The 23,658-nt window shown below is 51.5% G+C and overlaps 1 protein-coding gene across 1 annotated transcript in view; it reads right to left on the bottom strand.

Annotated features, from left to right (window-relative positions):
• The window catches only part of Dscaml1 (DS cell adhesion molecule like 1), a 338,624-nt gene that overhangs the window by 42,485 nt on the left and 272,481 nt on the right, over positions 1-23,658 (bottom strand). Inside the window, 5 exon segments of the mRNA XM_052758901.1 lie at positions 351-421; positions 1,475-1,642; positions 9,250-9,378; positions 9,488-9,584; positions 10,021-10,220. Of these exon segments, the coding sequence (XP_052614861.1) occupies positions 351-421; positions 1,475-1,642; positions 9,250-9,378; positions 9,488-9,584; positions 10,021-10,220 (665 nt within the window).

The raw sequence follows: 23,658 nt of genomic DNA, 5'->3' as shown, positions 1-23,658 counted from the left end.
AGATCCACCTGTCTCTGACTCCCAAGTGCTGGGATTAAAGGCGTGCGCCACCACCGCCGGTCCCAGTTCCTACTCCCTTATACCGCATTGGGTTTAAGGATGGACTGGTAAGTGGGCACAACCACACTGGCACTGTCAAGTTCTCCATCTCCTCCCTTGCCAGAGGGCCAGGGTGAAAGGGAACAAGGATTGAAAAGGGACCTCCCCTTTCCCTCTCTCTCCTCCTGTCCTTCCAGTATCACTGGACCTAGTGAGCAAACAGGTACGGATATTGTATGAAGAGAGACCAGTGAGCCTGCCGGATTCACAGGTGAATCAAGGAAGGGTAGACAAGATGGCATCTCACTTACCTTCCAGGTCACTTGGATGCTCTGTGAAGTCACTGGTTGCAAGGTGACATCCATAGGGGGCCCATCAGGAGCTGGGTACACAGAAGAAGCAACACTGAGTCACACCCTGGTAGAGGAAACAACCCCGTGTCCTCATGTCAACCTGGAGGACTGCTGAGGAAGGGGAGGCAGCTGGTCTTCAGAGTAGGGCATGGCAGTTATTACTTTATGATCATTTGTAACATTGCACACATATGTCTTTGAAATGTTTCTGCAACATTTTGTTTCACAATAACACATATAAGAAAATACATCAAGAGAAATCATGTTTAAATTTTTATTAAAAATCTGGGGCTAGGCTAGGTAATGGTGGCACTCGCCTTTAATCCCAGCACTTGGGAGGCAAAGGCAGGTGGATCTCCATGAGTTCAAGGCCAGGCTGGTCTACAGAGTGAGTTCCAGGACAGGCAGGTGGTTACACAGAGAAACCCTGTCTTGAAAAGCCAAACCAAACCAAACCAAAAAACAAAACCGAACAAAATCAGGGGCTAGGTGGATAGGTGTTTGATTTGCAACTCTGAGGACCTGAGCTCCATCCCCAGAACCCATGTAAGAAAATCTGAGTGTAGTGCTGTGCGCTTGTAACTCCAACGCTAGGCAAACAGAAGCAGGTAGATCCCTGGAACTTTTTGGACCTCCAGCTTAGTCTGCTTGGTAGATTTCAGGCCAGCGAGAGACTTTGTCTCAAAAAAACGGTGGATAGTACTTGAGGAACAACACTGAAGGCTGTCCTCTAACCCCCAAATACACACACATATAAGGACATTTGCACACACACACACCCACACACACACACTGTGACAAAGGTCACTGGCCCAGGGAACCCAGACTCCATGCTTTGCAGAGCCAGAGCGGGAAAGCAGGGCAGGACCACGGACAGCTCCCCAAAGGCCAAGAGGTAAATAAAAGGAAACAACAGCAAACGGTAAAATCAAAACAACCCCTGCCTTCTCAAAAACCTCTGGTCTCTAATGACTCATAAAATGTATTTCTGTGAATGAACAGGGTTGGTGGAGGCTGCTGATGTCCATGACTTTCAAGACCATGGGCAGTGGGGGCAGAGGACAGGACAGGTAGGTGCTCACCAGCCTCTTCCGTGCTGATGGTAAGCTCCTTGCTCGGTTCGCTGCGGCCAATCTTGTTAAAAGAATACATGCGGATGCTGTACACAGATGCCGGGTGCAAGTCCACGATGTTGGCTTGGTTGATGGTTGGGGAGATGTTGCGTGTGGACTGCTTAAAATCCCAGGAATCTGGAAAGGAGACAGCCATTTCAAAGCACAGCCTTACATATTCTGGGACCTGTCCCTCCCCAGCCTCAAGTACCAGCCTATCCTAGTTCCAGCTTGGATGCCAGAGGGGTCCAGTTCACATCAACAGCAGAGAGAAGAGCCTTAATAACTTCACAGGGACTATAAAGGGTTCATTCGAAGAAGTTCCAGCTTGGGAGAAGCCAGGTTTTCCTTTGTCCTGAACAATGTGTGAGCTAAACTGCAGATGGGGTCAGACAGGACACGTTCTAATGTCTGATAAGATCATCACTTGTTTGCTATCCCTGGGGTCTGATGGACAATGCCTTCTTATGGCATCTTTTGGAACATCCATGACTTACCCATGGTGACTGTGAGATACCCCATTCACCCAGTGTCCCTGTGGGGGAGGGGAAGCGAGGACTCTTCCCCCTTACTCCTGCTCTCTGCTTCTGTATGTCCCTTCCCTGTGTATCTGGGAGGTGATCTGAGTTCTGTGTGAGGTCCAGGGGGAGGGGCAGACCAAGTGCTAGAATACGCAGCCCAACCCCACCCTCTTTCTTGTATCAGCAACAACAATGTAAGGTGTCAGAGTCTTCAGAATGAGAGACCAAAAAAAAAGGATGAACATGTTCACAATTCAGTTCCTCCAAGGAGACTGGCAGTCCGTTCCAGGGCTAATGTTTAGCAAAATTGTAGAACATGGAAAATGCCAGATAAATGCAACTCAGGGACTATAAACATTATGCATCTCCAGAGGAACTCAGCCATTCATCCATGCTTGCTGTGTCCCTACTAGGGGATTCTAAAGCAAGATGGAGCGGGGTTGCAGTTACAGTGATGGCTGAGCCAGGACATTCTCGACTCAGAGGGCTTGACCAGGTGTCCCCCCCCCCCCCCCCGCCACCCTGATCTTTTTTAACACTTCTGGAAAAAAATGGCAAAGACCAAGGAAGCAAGCTAATAGTGGGGCTTAAAAGTGTTCTCCAGGCATGTTCGGATAGCCCTGCTCTTTGTAATGGTCTGTGTTTAGAAATCCACTGTGGCATACAGTGTCCTAAAAAAAATTCTCAGTGGAAAAGATTAAGCCACATCTCTACAGTTTGACTCCAAAGGCAGGGGAGGAAGCTACAACTGTAGGCAGCTTTCAAGAGGACATTTTAATGCATGTGTGTATGTGTGTATATGTGCACCCACATGAGTGAGCATGTGTGTGGAGGCCAGAGGACAATCTCAGTGCCCCTCAATCACTTTCCACCATAGTTTTTTTGAGTCAAGGGTTCTCATTGAACCTACAACTTACTATTAGGTTAGACTGGCTGGCTTGTAAGACCCAGAGATCCTCCTGGGCATTTTTTTTTTGGTTGCCTCCCTCAATGCTGGGTTGCCAGTGCATGCCACTGTGCCTGACATTTTTATGTGGTGTCTGAGGATTGAACTCATGCAAGGCAAGTATGTTACTGAGTGAGTGATCGCCAAACCCTTAAGAAGATACTTAAAACTTTTATTACATTTATTTAAATTAGTAAATAAATAAAATGTATGTGTGTGTGTGTGTGTGTGTGTGTGTGTGTGTGTGTGTGTGTGTGTGTGTGTGTGCATACAGGCCATCATGTGTATATGGAGTTTAGAGGACAACTTGCCGAAGTCAGTTTTCTCCACCACGTGGGTCCTAGGGATCAAAAGATCATCAGGCTTGCTGGCAGTGCCTTTACTCCCTGAGCCAGCTTGCCAGCCTGAAATACATACATATATACATACATACATACATACATACATACATACATAGCCTGAGTACATCAGAATTCTATCCTTTCAATTCTGGTTAAATGAGATCTTGGTGCCTTTAAAACACAGCTCTCAGCTGCACAGGCTTAGCATCTGTGAAGGGCATCGGCCCAAATCCCATCTGTAGTTTTGCATTTAATTCATCAGTTGCTGGAGCCAAACCAACAACATGGCAGGCTGTGGATGCTCAGAAACACATGATTTTCTTCTTGTCTTTAAAAACACCACAGCCACCCAGAGAGTCACTCGGTAGCTGACAGGTGAAGCTAGAATTGCAAATAGCAGGCTGTACCTGCCGTGGACACCTCTTTGATTTGGGATGGAACAGACTGGCCATGTGGAGGCAGGTGCTCATGGCTCTGTACGTGGGGTCCTGGGAGCTGGTGCCAGCTCACAAATCACATCGGGTTTGCCTGTGTTTACGGGAGCGGGAGAATGATCAGAAGTCAGTGCATTCATTTTTGATGAGTGCAGGCAGAGGGAAGAGCCGCGTGGGATGTGTCTGAAAACAGGGGCCACAAAGAGGCACTGACATCTACCAGGCACCTGTGTGGTGCCAGGGGCAGCGGTGGATAACTGAAATATGCATTCTTGACTCCTTGTGCCTTCCTCTGATGTCAGTGCAGTATCTCCAACATCACCAAGTCCCATCACCCACTTGGTCTGTCAACGAGCTTCACCTGTCAGTCGCCCTTCATTCCCCCCTTTTCTGAAATGCTCCTCCCTTGGCTTTCTAAGAAAGCTCTTGAATTCTGCTTCTCTCTTGGGTCTGTTTTGCTGTCTTTCTGCAGCGGCAGCCTACCACCAGTGGACACTTGGTTCCAGGTTCCATCCGTGCCCTCCTCTCGCACTGCACACTTCTCACACCCAGGCTTCCTAGGTGTTACTCTGGACTTTTCCCTCTGTCTGCTTCACTATCGAGTCCGATAGCTTTTACACCCCATGTAGCTCTTGACTATATATGGGCTCTCCCCACCTGTACCCCAAACCCAGGCCAAACTATTATCATCTCTTTTTCTCTCCAGCCAACTGTGACTCTCTCGCCCCTTCGACCTGTTCTGGACCCCACAGCTGTCATTCATTCTGCATATATGGCTGAGCCCTTCTTAAGAGCATGTGCTGTACTTTGGCATTGAGATTGCCCCTTCTAAAATGCAAAGCTGACCCCGCCACCTCCTCTCATGAAACTCTTCAATCCCTTTCCCTTGCTACTGGGTGGAGAAGGAGTGCAGCAGGACCAAGACCCCATAGCCCTGGCTCATGTCCACCTCTCCCCAGCCTCGTGTAGAGAGAGCCCTCATCACAGCCATGCCCCAGCATCTCACTCTTGGGGCTCACTGTTCTAGGGGCATTGCCCAAGAAGATGCCCTGTCCCTGGAGACAGGAGCCACATCTAAAGCTCTGGCCCTCACTTTGCAAGTATTGACTTCTAAAACCCCGTTGCTGGCTTTAGATCCGAGCTAGCTTTTTGGACTTGTCCTCTGAATTTGGAGCCCCTCTATATGTTGGCTTTTCCTCTCCTGCCTTCCTTCATTGCCAGTCACAGGCAGGCAGTGGAGGGGCAGCTCCTTCCCTTCTCTTGTTGGTTGTTGGCAGGTAGATTTGACCTTGTGTGTCCACATGATTTTGGATGCTGGTTTAACACAGCTCTCCCCTGGAGACCCTTCATGGCTAATGCATCCGAGTCAGGCCTGGAGGGGTCTTCTGAGTTCCCAGGTTTGATCATGGCCATCTCCCTGATGTTGAATAGTTGAACTCAGGGGCCTATTTTCTTCTGTTCCCTTCTCTGCTCTCTGGGAACATTGCACTGGATTTGGTGAATATTGTCTCTTTTAATATTCCCTTTCATATGTGCCTGCCTTGCCCAGATTAACATATTTCATTAAGGGCTCCCTCTTCCTTTCTTCATCAAAGGGTTTATGATGCAAAATATTCTTCTTAAAAGCTAAGGAAGTGGCTGGGGAGATGGCCGTGCCTTCTGCTCTGAAGGCTGTTTGCTAAAAGGAGCCTGGGCTTTGGGCATTTTAGGAGCCACTTCACTGCAGAGGGTTCAGGGGAGGAAGAGATGCCTCAAGGGGAACACAAATCTGGGTCCGTGTGTCTGCTCGCCCTGCCCTTGCATCACAGCTCTGAAGCCCACCCCTGCATGTCACTCCCCCAGTGGTACAGAGACTCCCTGGGTCACAGCAGCAAATGACAGTGTCTCAGTGCCAGCTGCACCCCAGTTTCCAGCAGCACGACACACTAAACCATGTTGTCTTCAACTGTGGGGCCAGTACAGCTCCCAAGCTGACTGGCCCACCAGGCAGTCTTATGGGCTTTGAAGGCTGTCCTCAGATGAGCTCCTCCCTCCTCTGTGCTTGGTGAGCAGAGGCAAATGTGGCATCTGCATTTTTCAGTATGTGCAGTACCATCTGATAGATTTGTGTGGACGGTGCTATTTATCATTCAGCATTCATGTATTATTACTCTACTGCCTGGGGCCGGGAAAAGACAGCATGAACACGAAGGCTTAGAAAGGGCAGGCTTGGTAATTTCCCTTGGAAAATTAGCATGATGAGCAAACGTGGCAGGAAACCTGGCCAAGGTGCAGGGCATCATGAGCCGATGGTCAAGACCCAGCTAGGGTGTGGTCTGGGGCAGGAGGCAGAAGAGAGGGAGTCGGGGGACAGAAGGCATTTCTACACATGTCATCCTGCTCCCTTCATCCTCATGACTTCCCTGAGAATGAAGGTTTCCTGTCTCTTCTTTGCAAACGGATGCCCAAGGGTTAGGGTGAAGGCTTGTGAGCTTGCCTAGCATCCAAGAGCCCCTGGGTTGCTCAGACCCCAACACCACAAAACAAAACAAAAGCAAGAAATCTGTTTGCTGTGTGTCGCAGTGCACACTCATAATCTTAGCATTTGAGAGGCCAAGGCAGGAGGATAGCAAGTTTGAGGCTAGCCTGAGCTATGCAGAGATTTCTGGGTCAACCTGGCTTCAGGGAAAGAGCTTGTCTCAAAAGTCACTTTACCTTTTAAGAAAAATAAAGGGAGATCCTCAAAGTTGCTCAAAAATACTACTAAATGCCACACAATTCTGTTATGTGGTCACTCCAAGTCTGCAGTTTTAGGAATGACAGTCATCTCCCTATTCCACAGGTGCAAAGAGGTGAGATTAGATACAGCACACACACACACACACACACACACACACACACACACACACACGCACACACACACACACATACAAACATGCCCACTTCCTTCTTCCCTTGAGTCATCCTTCTGTTCCCTTGGATACAGTCCTCCATTCTCATGTAATACAGTTAACAGTGAATTGCATTTGATTGGATAGTGGTTCTGGAAGTGTGTGTGTGTGTGTGTGTGTGTGTGTGTGTGTGTAGGTGCATGCAATTTGTGTTCCCACTCCAAGGGCAACATTCTGCTTCCTAACATATTCTCTTTTCTACTGCATGACTTTTGCATGATTCTGCGGGCGGGGGAATGATTGGCACTTGGTCCATGTGTCTGACTGACAGACACATATATTTCAGCCTGCAAGTCCCATAGGGCTCTAAACTGCCACATAAGGTGTTTGAGTTATAGGGGGAGGGGAACTCACATTTGTCAAGGGCTCCCTCTAGCCTTATGCCAGCTGCTTCTAGAATTCTCCGCAATCTTCTCCCATTAGACATTCTTCATCCTGCGCCCCCTTTAGGGGCAGGAAGCTGTGCCATGCATACACCCTTCGTTTGTCTCAGGGACAAGCTGAAGTTCTCATGGCCCTATTGCCCCCAAATGCCAGGGTGTGCCAGATGCCTCTTTGGGTGGGCCCTTTGTCTTACTGAAGGCCACTTTCCAGGGCCTCTGGATTTCTAGGTGTGCAAGCCTTGTGGAAGGCTCCTGTGAAGCTCAATGCCAGCTTTCCCTTCCTGTCCAGCCTACTCCTGATGGTACTTCTGCCCTGGGCTATGCAGTTCCTCACCCTGTAAGAGAGCCAGAGGAGGATGGGGTAGGGAGGTGAGATGTGGTCATGGTTTAAGTAAAACATTTCCCCTGAGCTCCCTCTCTTCTGTTTCCATCCTCCCAGGGTGATGGTCTTGGTGGACCCCAACTGAGCAGTGCCCCAGGAAGGGTCTCCATACATTAGAGAGGTTTGTCTGAGGAGTAGGAAATAGGCAAGAGTTCAGTCAGGGAAAAGGGCAGAGGAGAAGTTACAAGAAACCTAGGAGAGGAGAGACAAGATCTCCCAGGCACCCACTATCCACCCAAAGCGTGAGCCCAGCTGGGGGATGGAGTGGACATCACTGCATGGAGATGAAGTGTGCCTCTGGGAGGCTCATGCTCAGCTTCAGGCGAGGCCTGAAGATGTGAGGCAGACACACTCAGCCTCCTAGCCCTTCTGTCTCTTTAAACTCACCACCTGTAGAGCTGCAAGTACCTCTTTGCTCTGCTGCTGGATGCCAGTTTTCAGCAGGCATCCATCCTTGCGGTGGTGGGGCTGTGCTGTTCAAGCCTCTTGGGAGCTCAGACACATTGGTTCTACCAAGCAGAAGCTCAGCTTGGAGGTTTTCCTCCCTTCCCTGCTCCAGTGCACACCTGCAGCCACAGTACAGTGCCCATGGATGGGGTCTGTGAAGCGTGGGCTGTGCCTTGCCTGGCTCTGGCCTTCTGTTTTCTCTGCAGGTAGTGCGTTCTATCTTAGTCCGCTAGACCTAGCTTAGTGAACCGTCCACAAGGGGCCAGGTGGGGGTCTTTCTTGACGACCCTTGGCAGAGCCTCACCCCCTCCTTTGCGTTCAGTGTGGTCCCTGGGTGTCTATTGGCAGCTGAACTGGAAGTTTCTGAGGGAGGACTTCTTTGGGTAGCAGCTTGTATCAGAGAGGATGCACCATGCATCTTGGGTAGGCAGCAACTCCAGAGCACATCAGGGATGCACTCTCCAATGTCCACCCTCAGCTCCTGCATCACCACAGCCCTGTGATGGGTGTTGCGAGTACTATGGGGCAGAGGACTGACCAATCAGGAGGCAAGGCTGGTCAGTGGAGGTCAGGGTCTGTGCTACATGGGGCAGGAAGGATCTAGATGATACAACCCGAGAGCTGAGATTCAGTAAGTGAACTGGGGTTGGCAGGAGAAGGTCAGAAAAGGATGGAGAAGGGCTGAGGTCCCCAGACTGTTCCTGCCTTTTATTTTCAGTGATTTAGAGAAACCAGTATAGGCCCTTGGTACTGGACTCCAAAGATGCACAAAGGGCTAGAGATGTCTGTTTTCTTCTCACTCCCGCCCTGGAGGCGTCTATTTATCCTCTTTCTCCTTCTGCTTCCTCCTCCCCTGTACCATTACCGCTGCTTGGCCATGGGGACCCATCATGGATTCTGCACATCCTGGGCATGTGGTGTTCACTCTGCCCCGCAGTAACACAGAGTCTCTGGGGTTGTAGAGAAAGGTTCTGGAAGGGCCCTGGAGCAGGGACTCAGTGACCCAATCTTACTGACCCCCAACACCACACTCACCATCCCAAACCAAGACCACCCAGGTGACCCCACAAAGCCATGACATCCCCACAGAGATAGCCCACAGCACCTATAAACCAGACTATGCTGGAGAATGTTGGTCTAAGGGACTGATCCCTTCCCAGCAGCGGGACGTCTCAGTCTGTACCCTAGCTTCTTGGGCTAGCCACTGTCCCCTCCCTTTGGAAACCACAGATGTCTGTACACTGGAGGGTGCTGGTGAGTCTGCCTTAGGTTGGCGCTGCCCCATCAGAGAGGCACAGGCAGGCTGTGTGCCACAAGGGGCCACAGTAGGGCAAACCCTCACCATCTGCCTCAGCACCTACCTGATTTATTCTTGTATTCAATGTCGAAGCCGGTGATGATGCTGTTTCCATCAAATCTCTGAGTCCAGCGCAGGTTCATACTGCGGGCCTTCACCTCCCGGATCTCCAGCTCTGGGGGGTCAGGGGGCTCTGGGCGGTGACAAAAGAGGAGCAAAGGTGAGGCAGCAGCAGGCAGCTCGGCTGTGGGTCTCTGGGCCCCAGGGAAGGGGGAGGAAGGACTGTGGGCGGGAGAGTGTACCTTGCACTGTGAGCTGGATCAAGCCCCGGTCCTCCCCGTACGAGTTGATAGCATGGCAGCTGAAGAACACGGAGTCCCCACGGTCAGCTGGCTTGAGCTGAGACACGACCAGCAGGAGCAGGAAATGAAGGAAACAGGGAGAGTCTTTCAGAAGGGGGGACACTCTCAGGGGGTTGGGAGGGAAATTCGGAGGGCCTCTATCAAGGGTTTATCTTCCCAGAAGGTTTGAGATCTGCATATAGAGGAACTCAAGCAAGGAGGAAGGTTCATAAAAGCGGCCCTGGGGGGTGTTCTCAAGAAGGAGAAGTGGAGGCTCAGAGGTTCCAGGCAAGAAAGAGGGGCTGAGAAGCCCACACAATGATGGCCGTGGTGTTCAGAAAGCTGACAGGCTGAGGTTCTAATGTGGAAATTCCTGGGTGGAGAGGAGCGACGTGTAGGAACGGTAGGTACTTTGTGAGGTACAGGGGAGGGCTCCCAGTCTCCCCATTTACCTAATGTAATGGGGTCCCCTGGGCCTGGGACCGGGCACCCACCTTAAGCGTGGAGACCACCTCATCGCCGTTGTCCTTGGTGGCAATGGCGTACCGCATGACTCGGTCTGGGTCGATGACAGTGTCCCCCTTCTCCCAGCGGATGATGATGGGCCGCTCACCCCGCGCAGTGCAGTTCAGCTCCTTGGCGTGGCCCTTGATGGCGATGGTGGTGTTGGGGTGGGAAGTGATCATGGCTGGGACTGGGGAAGAGGAGGCAAGGGGCTGTGAATATCTCAAGACAGCCTTGGGGAGGCGCCTGGGTGACAGAAGCCCGGCTCCCCACTCTGTCCCATCCCTGCCTGGCTGTCTCAAACCCCAATGCCTCAGCACCATCCACAAATCCTGCCCTGGATGTCCCACCCCAAGTTCTGCTTTTCACTGCCCAGCTTCAGAGGGCTTCCTCCCAAGAAGGGGCACCCTGTTTGCCTGTCCCTGCTGCCATGCCTGGCTCCTTACTCCTCTTTCTTTTACACTTCCAGGACTCTTCTAACAACACCAATTTTTTACATGCACAACATAGTTACAAAGAAAGCCAGTTATATTGAAATATGGTTATGCAAATATTAAAAACACTAACAAGCAAACTTTGGATATTGTTTATCACACATCAATATGTTCTGCTCTTATTCTTTATAAGATAAGATCTGGCGGCAGGCCTTATAATTACTGTCTTATATTACCATGCTTTTGTAGCAGTGATGAGCACAAATGCTATTTTGAGAGATCTACAATAAATATGACATGACATGAAAATATCTGTGCATTTCTATGGGTGACAGTCACACACACTATTACTGCTGTGGTTTGTGGCTTCTGTTCACAGGGAATGACTAAGTCTCACTTAGAGGTTAACATAAAAAAGATGTGATTTCTCCCCACTCAAACATGTGGCCCCATTGAATTAGTTCCGTAGATGTCTGGGGTCTCAGTGGACCCCAGGTTCAGGATCATGTTCTAAGGCCAGGGTCTCTGCTTGTCAGAGTGGCTGAGGTGTGTTTAGCTCTGGCTTGTTCCACAGGAGGTCTGGGTAGGAACATTCTAAAAGGCCTTATAGCAATGTTATTAGGGCTTACCAGATCCTGCCCCACCTGCTGACCCTACGGTTTCACCAAGGCAGAGCCAAAGCCCTTGATGGTCCTCAGGAAGGCCCCTCTACTTGCCTGGCAAGGAGGCTTGCCAACACCAGGGCCTCCTCTGGACTCCCGTGTCTTGACCAGATACAGGGAGGGAGGTTAGCGTGGTCTCTGAAGTCTTGGGCCCTGCCCTCTGGGCAACTCAAACCGACACGTGCTGGGCCCTCAGACCACTGTGAGGCACTGTGCCAGGCCTCGGGTATGCACACTGTAACAACACATCAGGTTCTGACCTAGACGGAGGGACTGGGAAGACAGATGTATTTGTGGGCAGCAGAAACATGGCAGACGTCTGAGGAGTATTTCTAGGGATGTATGGAAAGGCACGGCCCTCGCTTGGCACAAACACTCACTAAGACCTAGTTTGTGGAGTCCGCTCCCACTGGGTACTGCAGATCAGAGAGGAGCTTGCCTTTGACGACCATTGGCTTGTCATGCAATGGTGCATAAAGAGACCCTGGCTTCTCTTGTATCAAAACTTGGTCCCCGGGCACAAAGTCTGTTCCTTTCCAGTGGCTCCTTTTATTCCCTGGATCCCTCCAGTGTACTCCTGGACTTCTGTCACTCTTGTTTTATTTTCATGTTGTGTGTGCCTGTGTGCCTGTGTGTGTGTGTGTGTGTGTGTGTGTGTGTGTGTGTGTGTGTGTGTGTGTGTGTGCCCGTGTGCCCACGCAGAGGCCAGAGATGGATGTCAGGTGTTGAACCTGGAGCTCATTGTTTTGGCCAGCAGTCTGGCCAGCTAGTCCTAGGGACCCTCCTGTCTCCACTTCCCCGGTGCTGGGATTACAGGCATGCCACCATGCTCAGCTTTTTACTTGGGTTCTGGGGAATCACACTCAGGTCCTCTTGTTTGTGAAGCAAGTACTTTACCAACCGAGTTATCTCTCCAGCCGTGGCCCAATCAACTCTCCAGGGACAGCTAGCTTGTATGACCAAAGAAGCCTTTGGAGAAAGGAAGGTGGGCTTGGAAGGGTGCAACCTCAGATACCAACTGAGGATGAAGGGATGATTTGAACAGGTGCAAGAAGGTGGAGGGCAGCACCTGCTCCCTCAGGCTTCCCGAGGTCACACCTCACAGCCAGCTCTTCCCACTGAGGCCTCCATGTGCAGGATCTGAGGTGGGGTGGGGGTGGGGGCAGCCCCAGCCCCAGGCCCCCTGTACCAGTGTCCCTAGTCCTGGCTCATCAAATAATGAAGCAGATAAACTTTATAATGCACGGCATTACACCAGAATATACAATAAAATGCGAAAGACAAATAACGAGGTGTAAGTTATAATGAAGAAAAAGCCTGCAGTCAGAGACATCCAAGTATGAATTATTGACTAAGGTTTTACACTCTCAAGGATGTGCGCAGGAATATTTTTCCATCAAAGATTTGCATAATTCACTCGTATAAACCTGGGTGGAATATAGAGTGAGATTTTACATCGACAAGTCGAGCCTTGTGCTGCAGATGCCTCCATGTTTTACGGGCGGGTGGGAATGCTAGGGTGGGGGAGACCCAGCTGCTTCTGCAATACCCGCAGGGAATGAGCAAGGCCTGAATCTGAGCCACTGGGTGGGTCTCGGGCCCAAGGCAGTTGGGGGGAGGTGATCCCATGCGTGTGCATGTGTGCGTGCGTGTGTGTGTGTGTGTGTGTGTGTGTGTGTGTGTGTGTATAAAAGGAAGGATGGGGCCAGCTTCAGGCTTAGTACAGGTCAAAGTTTGGGAAGGGGAGGGGGCGGGGAGGCAGAGTCTTTGGGAAAACTTCCCAGCTCTGAATCACACTGAGAAGCTTGCTCATCTGTGCTCTGCCTGCCTTCCACGCAGGCCTGCAGTACCCTGTCTATCCAGATGTAGCTTCATGCCAGGATCTGCATCTTGCCAAGTGGAGCACAGACCCAGTTTCAGGTTCCACTCACCCTGTAGGTGGCATACCTTTGAGCAGTGGACAATCTGTGCATCCACTTCAGGGCACTTGTCTTTCCAATCAGGGTTACCCAGAGACCGGAGACAGCGGGGTCCCCAGAGATCTTTGGCTTCTCAGTCCAGCAGAGCAACAACACTGGGAGCTGGCTCCCCATCCTCCCATTGGCTAGATGTGTTTATAGTAACAAGTGCCAGGCAAGACACCCCGAGCAAGGCTGTCCTTACTGCTCGTCCAGGGAAGCCATTGAAGGCAAGGAGGAGGGAAGCCTGAAGGGTTTAGGGGCCAAGAGGCCTAGGCCTTAGTGTTGTCACTACACGTTTATTAGGCCTTCAGCACATTTAAGTTAATTTCTCTGTGTCCCACAGAATGGCTGTGGGGACACAGTGAGTGTACATGTACTGGTACAGTACCTGTCCTGCCAGGCTCTATCATCCCCCACCCCCAACACAAAAGACACCTATGTCCCTCTCCTGCTCTAAGGGAAGCATTAGCTAGACCCATGTGCACCAAATTCCTCGCTTAAAAAGTTTCTGGCAGAAGATTCCACAGAATCAGATTGGCCAGATAAAGACCCGCTCTGCTAAGTCTGTATCTACCAGCCAGAGGCATTGCATTGCTGAGCACCTGAAACATGGTGGGTCTGATTGAGAGGCACTATAAATGTAAAACAGACACCAGATTTCAGAAATGTAAAAAGAAGAGAAATGTAAAATATCTCACTTACATTTTTATATTGATGATATACGTTCATACTCTAGATAGACTGAGTTAAATGAATGGTAGGATTACAGGCCATACCAGAGGAGAAACTTAGGCTGCTAAGGGAAGCGGTTTGCCCAAGGCCACTCTGCCAGCAGGAGAAGTGCACCTGAAAAGAGGGGGAAAGCTGAGCACTGTGGGGTACACCTATAGTCCCAGCTATGGGGGTTGCTGAGGCAGGAGGATTGTTTGAGATAGCTTGAATAACATAGTGAGGGCCATGAAGAAGAAGGAGGATGTGGAGCTAGAGGAGAAGGAGGAAAGAAGGAAGAAGAAGAGGAGAGAGAGAGAGAGAGAGAGAGAGAGAGAGAGAGAGAGAGAGAGAGAGAGACTATCACAATGCCAAGCTCCTAATGAAAAATTCTGTCTTGTTCTGGGTTCTCACTGGACAGAGGGCATTGACAGTGGTGGGATAGGGCGGGAAGGGGGTGCAGGGCTGAGGCCAACTTCACCCATACTGGAAATGGAATTTGCAAACCACGGGGAGCGAGGAGACCCTCTGAACGGGCAGACAGGCAGCCTCCCGCTTGACCTGAGAGGAGCTTCCTAGTAGGTTGGCTGCTGTGGGAGTAGCGAGCTCCCGGCACTAGAGGCAGATAGCTAAGGCCCTCCCAGAGACGGGTTGGTGAGCTGGGTTGAGGCACAGCTCTGGACTCTAGGGCTGTCTTTTGCTCAGGAGAAAGGGGAAGGCAGCCTGGACAAACAGCTCAGTGTTTGGAGAAGGGACTTGAGGCACTGCCTCCCGGCATATGGAGTCTCCCCACCTCTGGGGCCTGCAGTCTACCTGCCAGCCAGCAAGCTGTAATAAAGAACTCTGTCTCTGTTCTCTCCCTCACTCTGTCTCACCCTTTAAGGGTTAGGTTGTTCCCCTGTTTCCAAATGGGGCTGATGGACAGCCAAGCTCAACGAGGCAACAGCACCGTCAAACCCACTGTAGAGGGCGGCGGGTCAGCAAATGTTGGCCAATCTGCTCTCCTTGCTTGTCTTCCTCCTGCTTGCCTCTTGCTCTGGACCATAAAGTCTTCCTGCTCTATCAAATGCATCCTCCAGTAGGAGACTTTCTAGGTTAAAAATGGCCTCCATGTGAAGACATCTACAAAGGCATGGCGCACGCGCACGCACACACACACACACACACACACACACACACACACACACACACACACACACACACCAAACACATGTACATACACACACACACACACCAAACACATGTACACACACACACACACACACACTCGTACACACACACACACACACACACGTATACACACACACACACTTCTATGGTCCTCTGTGGTGGTAAGTTTGCCATGTGGCAGCATATTCTGTATGCTTTTCACGAGTGACCTCCTCAGAGGGATTCTGTGCTATGTCCCCTGCCGTGAGGCCCAGTCCCCACTTGCCTCTTCCCAGCTCCATGGCCTCCTTGGCACCTACAGTTCTCAGGATGCAGTAAGTGATTGCTTCATTTTCAGCTGGCTCTCCTGATGCCAACCACAGGAAATGAGTCTCATTAGCCCCATTCTTCAGACAGGAACCTGAGGCTTCCAACAGGGGCTATTCACCCTCTGAGCTGTGGTGACAGGAGCTGACTGCCTTGTACCATCTGTCTGCCTGCCCTCCTTGCACATGGCCTCTGGTTTTCAGGAGTGGGATTGGGCTGTCACTAAACTGTGGCCTCTATGTGCTTGCTGGTGCAGCCTCAGCATGTGACCCTGGGGATCAAGGGAGGGATCCCAGATCTAGGGGCCCAGATAGAAGTGGCAGTGATGGTTAAGCACAGGACAGAGTCCTGGGTGGATATGCTAATGACAGCATGGGATTGCCATGCTGTCCCCTTGAGGTGTGAGGTGACTCTAAGAGACTCCTGGTGGGCAGCAGGCCCATCCACTTAAAGCTTCTCATCCCAGTGTCGTTAGGTGACACTCAGTGTCCAAGATGGGACAAACAGTGGTAGAGGGCACAGCAGCAGCCTGACAGATTCCAGGTCCTTCCCTGACTCCATGTCTATCACACAGGGACACTTCTCCTGCGAGGCATCCCAACTGGACATGCTCTCCTGCACGCTGTCTCTTTGGTCTGATGGGGAGCCTCCTTGGCAGAAGTCTCTGGAGGCTCAGCCTGGCACATATCTATAAAAAGGAACTTCAGTGGTCCTTCAGGTGGCCTTGGTGGGCATGGAGCTCCAGCCACCGCCAGTTAGGCCTGTAGATCTAAATCCTGGGCTTTCTCCTCCTGGTCCCGTGAGGCCTTAATGACAGGTGCAGCAGAGAGCAGAGAGGCATCCAGAATAGTGGGGCACTATTGCAGAGGGCTCCATCCCTCCCCGGGATCCAGGGCCCTCCTTGAGCCGCCAGCCCAGAAGAGAGGAAATCAATTTCAGAAACAGGACAGTTGTCAGAATCCGATGTTACCGGTTCCGTCTGTGAAATTACTCTCAGGCTGGCTCCTGTTGCCCCTGAGGTTCTGTCCAGATCAGCTGCTATTTACATTTTAATTTGATTTGAGAGGCCGATAGATTCTTAAAACACCATGAGACAGCCGCTCAATTCAGCACCCACATACTTTGCCACCAGCCTCAGGCTTGGAGGTAGATTTTTTTTTTTCTTTTCAAAACAGGGTCTCTATTTTGTAGCTCTGGCTGTCTGGAACCTACTGTGTATATTAGGCTGGTCTCAGACATGAAGAGATCTGCCTGTTTCTGCCTCCCAGGTGCTGGGAAGTAGTCTTGAGTCCTCAGGCTTGGCATCATGGATTAAACTTTGCCTCACTTCCCAGCTCCCTGCTTTTCCCCAGGTCTCACTTCCTAAACAGGGATGGATCTATTCCTTGAGTTTGAGAAACACTGCATGTTTTGACTAGAGCCTCATTCCTTGCTTCAAAGGAGGATAGATCAGAATCTATCATCCATACCAGGTTTGAAACTCAGAGAGGTTTAAGTATGAGGTCATACCCCGGCGATCCGCAGAAGATCTAGCCTCAGAGTTCCCCATACCCCTTCATTTAATGTTAGCCTAGATGGCTCCTTCCTGGTTGCATCCACACACACCCCTGGATGAGTTTTGGGAAGAGTCCAGAAGAAAGCAGAAAACAGGGGGTGCATGAGGTATGTGGGGGGCCAGAGGCCAGTCCTTATGGGCTGGGGCTGGGGCAGGAGCAGGGACACCAAGACAGGCTTCCTCCGTGTCCGGCTCCTTCCCTCTCCTCTTTGGGGATGGGAGCTCAGCTGCTGTTTCTGATAGTCCTCAAGCCCCTGGGGAGGGAAGCTTCAGCTATGAATACCCAATGGAGAGGTGCTGCCCTGTGGGAAGAATGGGAAGAAATGGAAGACAATGGCCCAGTTGTCGGAGGCTGGCAGTGAGGCTCTTTGGTGCCAGTCACAGAGAAAACTGGATTTGACTGAGGGCTAACTAGGCACCAGGCGCTGGGAATGAAGAAATTGAATCCTTACAGATGGGGAAACTGAGGTCTGGAGAAGCAAATAGGCTACGGCCACACAGCCAGGAAGTGGCAGTCAGAGTCTGGCTCAGGGCATTTGGGAACTTGCTGGCCCTGTGACACTGGACAGAGGAAGAGGACGGGGTGGGGGTTGGGGACAGGCAGAATAGGCGCCTGACACTTCTTTGCCAAGGCTGTGGTGAAGGCTGACTTGGGGAGAGTGGATTGGCCTTGAAATTGGGGACCAAGGATGACAAATCTGCTCTCCCAGATGGATGTTCTAGGAAATTTTCATGCCTGTTGACACTTGAGAACTATTATGAAGCTTAATAACTCACCATGGAGCATGTAGCTCAGTCGGTTGAGCCTAGCACGTGTAAAGCCCTGGGTTCAATCCCCAGTGCTAGAGAAACTGGGCATAGTGGCACAGGAGGCAGGAAGACCAGGGCCATTTTCAGCCTTATAGTGAGTGTGAGCTGCATGAGCCACTGTCTCAACAACAACAGCCCCCCCCAAAAGCAAAACCAATAAGCCTATCATGGTGCAGACCCAACCCTTAGAGGCTGTGACGTAACGTAACGGGTCTGAGTGAGGCCACTCTCAGCCTGCTGGTCCTTACAGGGCCAGAGTAAAGAATCATAGGGCTGGATGCTTGGTTCTTCCCTTAGGCAGGAAGTCCCCAAAGCCACCAAATTGGAAGCGTGACAACAAAGTCAGCGTTCACCACCACCAAGGGAGAGCCTTGGCTTTTCCAGGAGGTCTGTCTGATAGTGTAACCGAAATCTCTCCAGAGGTCTCCCAGGGTTTTTCTGTTGAAAAGGACGTCTTAGGCAGATGAAATGGGCTGCTGGAAGTCCTCCTCTTTGCCCTCAGGTAGACTCAGCTCTCGGAGATAGCGGGTGCCCTGGAGCGGAGCTCGGAGCTCTGTACACCCACCCTGTCAGGGGAGAAAATGCTCCTTCTCTCTCTGGGGGGCTCTCAGAGCCTTTGTTTGCAAAAGGATTACAAGCAGCCTGAGAGGTGAGGGAGACTCCTTCCCCTCAAACCTAGCCTTTTCTCCTCCCTCACTGCAAAGCCTGCATCCCCCTCCATGTTAACAAGCTCCCTGACAAGAACAGGACCTGCTTGGCAGTCTGAGATAAGCCACCACAAAGGGGCATCGTTGGCACGCTGGGAGGCGGGAGCAGCTTCCACTCAGCCACTCAGATGAGCCTCAGTGGCAGCCCAGCTCTGCAAGCTTCCCCTGGGACAACTCGGGAGGGGGGTGCCTTCTGGTGCCTGCTTTGTTTCCCCGTTCTTAAAGAGCCAGGCCATGGCGCTGTTAATTTGATTGCACCCGCTCCAGCTTCTTGTCGCCCCTGATTAGGCAAGCTCCACCTGAAGTGTGAGATTAGTTCAAATTGTGTGGCAGCAACCAGCCTGGCCTTGGTGAGCAGGCAGGGAGGAGTCTGGGGAGCGGCAGGCCCCCCCCCCCCCCCAAGACTCGAGCTGTCCACCGCCGGCCGAAGAACTCAGGCATTAAAACTCAGGCAGGAAGAGTGTGTGTACAAGCAAAGGGTGCTGAACTCTGGGTCCCTGAGAAGGGTAGGACCTTGCAGCCTCAAACTGCAGGCCTGTCTCTGATGCATGGAGGGTGCAGCTGTTACCCTCAGCCCCACCAGACCTTCCTCTGTCCAGCTATAAAATGGGGCAGTCACTTCTTCCCTTGGCTGCTGGCCAAGGCATGCAAGAGCAGAGGTAGGGTGGGGGTTGGGGGGGACCCATTTTCCCCACTGAGAGTGCTGGAGAAGAGATAGTAATAATAATAGCTAACATTTATTGAATGCTTATTATGTGCATGCACCGTGGTTAATGCTTTCCACGAATTAGCTCATTAAACCCCTCCCCCCACAGCCCTAGGAGGCTTGAGGGGGGGGTGGGTGGCAGTGACAGTTAAAGATGGCTTGGAACTGACAGAATCCTTTTAGAAACGTGAACATTTTTCTTTGGCTACTAAGAGAAGGTGTTCTGGGTCATTGCTGAGAATACTCCAGAGTTCTGGAGTTGCAAGCTTTACCTGGAAAGGGCCAAGTGGTTAGTATTCTAGGTTTTGTAGGTTATTGTAAGTGTCAAAGAGGCCACAGCCAACAAACCGGGAATGAATAAGGAGTATGGCCTGGTACTAGGCTATGCAGGCGCCGGCCAGATTTGAGGCTTAGCTTGCTGACCCTGCTGTCGGGTTGTGAGCTTGAGGCCCTTGACTATGAGGATGGGCTGGCTAAGAGACTGCTCATATTCAGGCCAAGATGGTTGATTGTGGGGGCTCCAAGAAGGTTCCAGAAATCCACTAGCTGTGGGAGATGTAGTTTCTAATTGAAGTATGGCATGGTCATACTGGAGCTGGGAAGAGGGTACACAGAGGAGATGATACAGCCCCACAGGGAAAAGCCATATGGCGATAGGGGCAGAAGCTGAAGTGATGTTCCCACAACTCAAGAGCCCCAAGACTTGCTACAATCCCCAAAGAAGCGAGGATGCTTCCTTAGGTGGCCTCAGGAAAGCCAGCAGAGGCTTGGTGACACCCTGTTTCAGACTCTGTAGACTGTGAAAGAGTAGGTCTGTGGTGCTTTGAGGAACTTGGTTGGTGGGACTTGGATGCAGCAGCCAGGGGAAACTGAGGCAGGGTTCTGGAAGCAGCAAACTTGGGGAGATTCTGTACTGGGTCCATCAGTCTTATTTTCTGAGTCGAGCAGATAACCTGTCCTAGTGAATTGAGTCCCGTAGGGTCATGAAGGCTAGTGCCCAGCTCCATATAGATGCCTCCCTCAGTGGTCTGCCCCAGGCTAACCCGTCAGTCACCTCTGCTTTGCCACAGTATCCGTGCCACCCCTCCATCAGGACATCTTTGTGGGTGACACTGTCACCCCTTCCCTTCAGCCCCAAGCTCTGGACTTTCTCCTAAGTCACAAAGGCTTGGCAGTGTATCTCCAAAAAGAAATCCTCCTTCCTCTCCAGTTCCTGCTCAGGGTCCTAACGGCACTCCTGCCCTCTAGGATGCCATGCCCACGCTTTATGATGCTTCCCACCCCTCGGTCCCTAGCTGTCGTCTTCTGTTCAGGTGCTCTCGTCACTGTCCCCATGCAGACTCCTGTCCCAGTGCCTGTGCCTGGTTACCCGTCTCCCCAAAGCCTCCTTTCCCCCTTCCCTTGCTCCTCAAGCTGTGTCCCGGCACAACCCTCCGGGGAGCTCTGACTGGTTCTGCTGACCCACTCCAGGCTCTTCTGTCTTGGACCTGACTGATGGCATGGCCACTTGGTAGTCAGCACCTTTGCCTCCTCTCCTAAAGGCTTGTTGCAGTTTTCTCTTTTCTTCCTTCCTTCCTTCCTTCCTTCCTTCCTTCCTTCCTTCCTTCCTTCCTTCCTTGCTTCCTTCCTTCCTTCCTTCCTTCCTTCCTTCCTTCCTTCCTTCCTTCCTTCCTCCCTTCCTCCCTCCCTCCCTGCCTCCCTCCCTCCCCACCTCTCTCTTTCTTTCTTTTTGGTTTTTGAGACAGGGCTTCTCTGTAGCTTTGGAGCCTGACCTGGAACTCACTCTGTAGCTGGCCTCGAACTCAGAGGTCCGCCTGGCTCTGCCTCCGAGTGCTGGGATTAAAGGCGTGCGGTTTAACCCAGTTTAGCTGCACACCGGTTTAGCTGCAGTTTTCTAAGCAGTCTGTAATTCCTAGAGTCTGGGATGGAGACTTAGCCTCGCCTTTCATCTTGAAGACTGCTGAGGTCTGGGTACAGTTGGAGTGTGTCTCTGGGGTTCATGTATTAAAACCGAATTCCCATGGTGGGTGTCAGGAGGGTAGGAACTTGATTTTGACTGTGGCATTTATAGATGGGCTCTGAGGTGATCCTGAATAGATCACCAGGGTAAGCAGGGCCGCTGATTGAATTCTGACGGAGTTTTAAGCAGATGAAGGGATACACACACAGGCATGCATTTTTGTTTCTCACATGCCACACCCTGTCTTGGGCCTCTAGGTTTGACAGTCTAAATAAACTCCTTTTCTCTAAGAGTTAGCCAGCCTGTGTATTGCATTGTTAGCAACAGAAAGCAGGTAGACACACAGCCCTTGGCGCCATGTTGGAGGATGGGCTGCTCAGTGAGTACATGCCCTCTGAGTGAATGTAACAGTGCATTCACTCAGAGGGGCTTTCATCATGACTGGGCTCCCTACCTGGGACGAAGGTTGGAGGTGCTTCTCAGCTCTCTGCCTGCTTCTCTGCATCTCTTTACCTTCCACATAGAGCCCTGTGTATGGGATGCCTGGATTCTGATTCTCATCTGAGCTGTCCTGAGTGACCCCTTAGAGCTGGGACCCATTTGGAAACTCTTCAGTGTGGTCATAGGAACTTCAGAGATAGGGGAGTGATGATATGTCACCTGTCCCCACCTCGGAGGGGGGAGTGGTCCAGGTGAGGCACCTGGAGACAGACAGGGAGCGGAGGTGAGTGAGCAGGACACATCTCTTCTCTTCAGTAAAACCTCCCCTGTCTGCAAGGACCTGGTTCCTATGGTGACCAAAGGAGTGGGCTGGAACGGAGGCTGATCTTTGCACCAGGTTCTCTAGGGGCTAGGTCTGGGGATGTGACCTAGATTGCTTATGTTCCAATGACCCTGTCCTGAGGTCAATCAGCTGTCTTACATTTTGTTGGTTGAGAGATATTATATCTTTCCCACCCTCCCTGAAACATCCACTCTATTGCTTCTGAAAGGCAGGACCAGGAACCCGACCTGGGTCTCTCTGGCCATTTATTCACGCTTGGGGGGAGGTGGGAGAAAGTGAATGGTGGTGATCTCCTGAGTCTCAGTTTACTCAGGCCAGGTCTCCTGGTCAAGCCCTTTCTGATCTCTGGATGCTTCTTTTGTCTTCCCAGGGTCTTTGGAGGCTGCAGACTCCTGGGAGCTTTGCCGACTCCCTGCTCATCTGTAAAGAAGGCCCAGGGGTGAAAGGAAGTTGCAGCCTGTCCTTGCTTCTGCTTGATGAAGCGCAAGGCACCATGTTGCTTCTTACTCTATGAAGTCTGGAAATCAATAAGGCCAGAGAGGCCACCGGCTAATCATCACCATGGAAATCATCACTCCCTCCCTCTCTCATGAGCATCCAGGGAGTCCTCTACCCTTGCCTGCAGAGGAGAGACGCCATGGTTTGGCACAGGCTGCCTGCCCTGGGACGGGGTAGTGAGGCTGACCAATGGCCATTACCTAAGAGGAGAAAGAGCCAATAACAGCCCCCAAATTCCACAATTGTGTCTGTAAGTGGGGGTGGTGGCCCTGAGTCCCACCCACCACTCACTTTTCTGCCTCTTCTTCCCACAGCTTGCAGATTCAGTAGAGGGTCTGCCCTGTTCCCCCAGCTTCTCAGGAGCTCATAGGGCCAAGGGAAACGTCTGGGAGGCTACCTGTGATGCCAGCTTGATCAGACCTGCAAGCAGAGGCCTGTTTGTCCCAGCACAGAGTGCCAGAGTGGGCAGAGGTCTGGTCTGTGCTAGGTGCCAAGGCTGCAATTCATACACAGGGAGGACAGATGAAGTCTGGACTCCAAGTGGCTCAGAGAGAGTCAAGAGTCAGGAAATATACAGGAGAACCCCGGGCCACCCTGCTGCCAGGCTGCTTGGTGCCTCAGTTTACCATCTGTTCCCAAAGGGGCATTATGTGTGTGACATCCCAGTCTGTGTGTCCTGGCATCATCTCCATGAACTGCAATGGTTCATTCAGGTCGAGAGCCCAAGCAAGGGAAGAGAGACTTCAAGAAGAGGCGTTGGGGGATCAGAAAGATGGCTCAGTGGTTAAGAGCACTAGCTGGTCTTTTAGAGGATCTGGGTTCAATGTCCAGCACCCACATTGTGGCTCACAATTGTCTGTAACTCGAGTGGATCCAACACCCTCTTCTGGCCTCTGTGGGTATCAGGCACACAAGTGATGCAGAGACATTCACATAGGCAAAATACCCATATACATAAAAATAAAAATAAAATAAAATAAAAGCATTGGGCAGCATGGAGCATATGAGTTTATACCAAAGTATGGTCAGGACAGGGCTTGTGGCCTCTGGATAGCCATTTCCTTTGGTTCATTGACTCCTATCCCCACGGGAGGGCAGTAGTCCCATCACCAGGCCCAAGGAGACACCCCTTCCGTCTGATAAGAGTTGTTTTCATTGGGCAAGTTTGAACCGGGACTTTCCTAGATCATGGAACATAGAGCTGACCGTGCTTCCTAAGGGCAGCATCTTGACCTCAGTGCCAGTGGTCAGCTACAGCAGGCAAGCCTATCTACCGCAGCTCAGGGCTTCCTTGGGTTAGGCTGGCTCCCTCTATCCACCCACCTCCTTCAGGGTCCGGTTCCTTCCATCTGCCTGCCTGCGATGCA

Source organism: Peromyscus californicus, unplaced genomic scaffold (genome assembly GCF_007827085.1).
Source record: "Peromyscus californicus insignis strain IS unplaced genomic scaffold, ASM782708v3 Scaffold_11__1_contigs__length_118956290, whole genome shotgun sequence".
Taxonomy (NCBI): domain Eukaryota; kingdom Metazoa; phylum Chordata; class Mammalia; order Rodentia; family Cricetidae; genus Peromyscus; species Peromyscus californicus.
The sequence above is the reverse complement of the archived record's forward strand: the minus strand, read 5'-3'. Positions and strand labels throughout refer to the sequence as shown.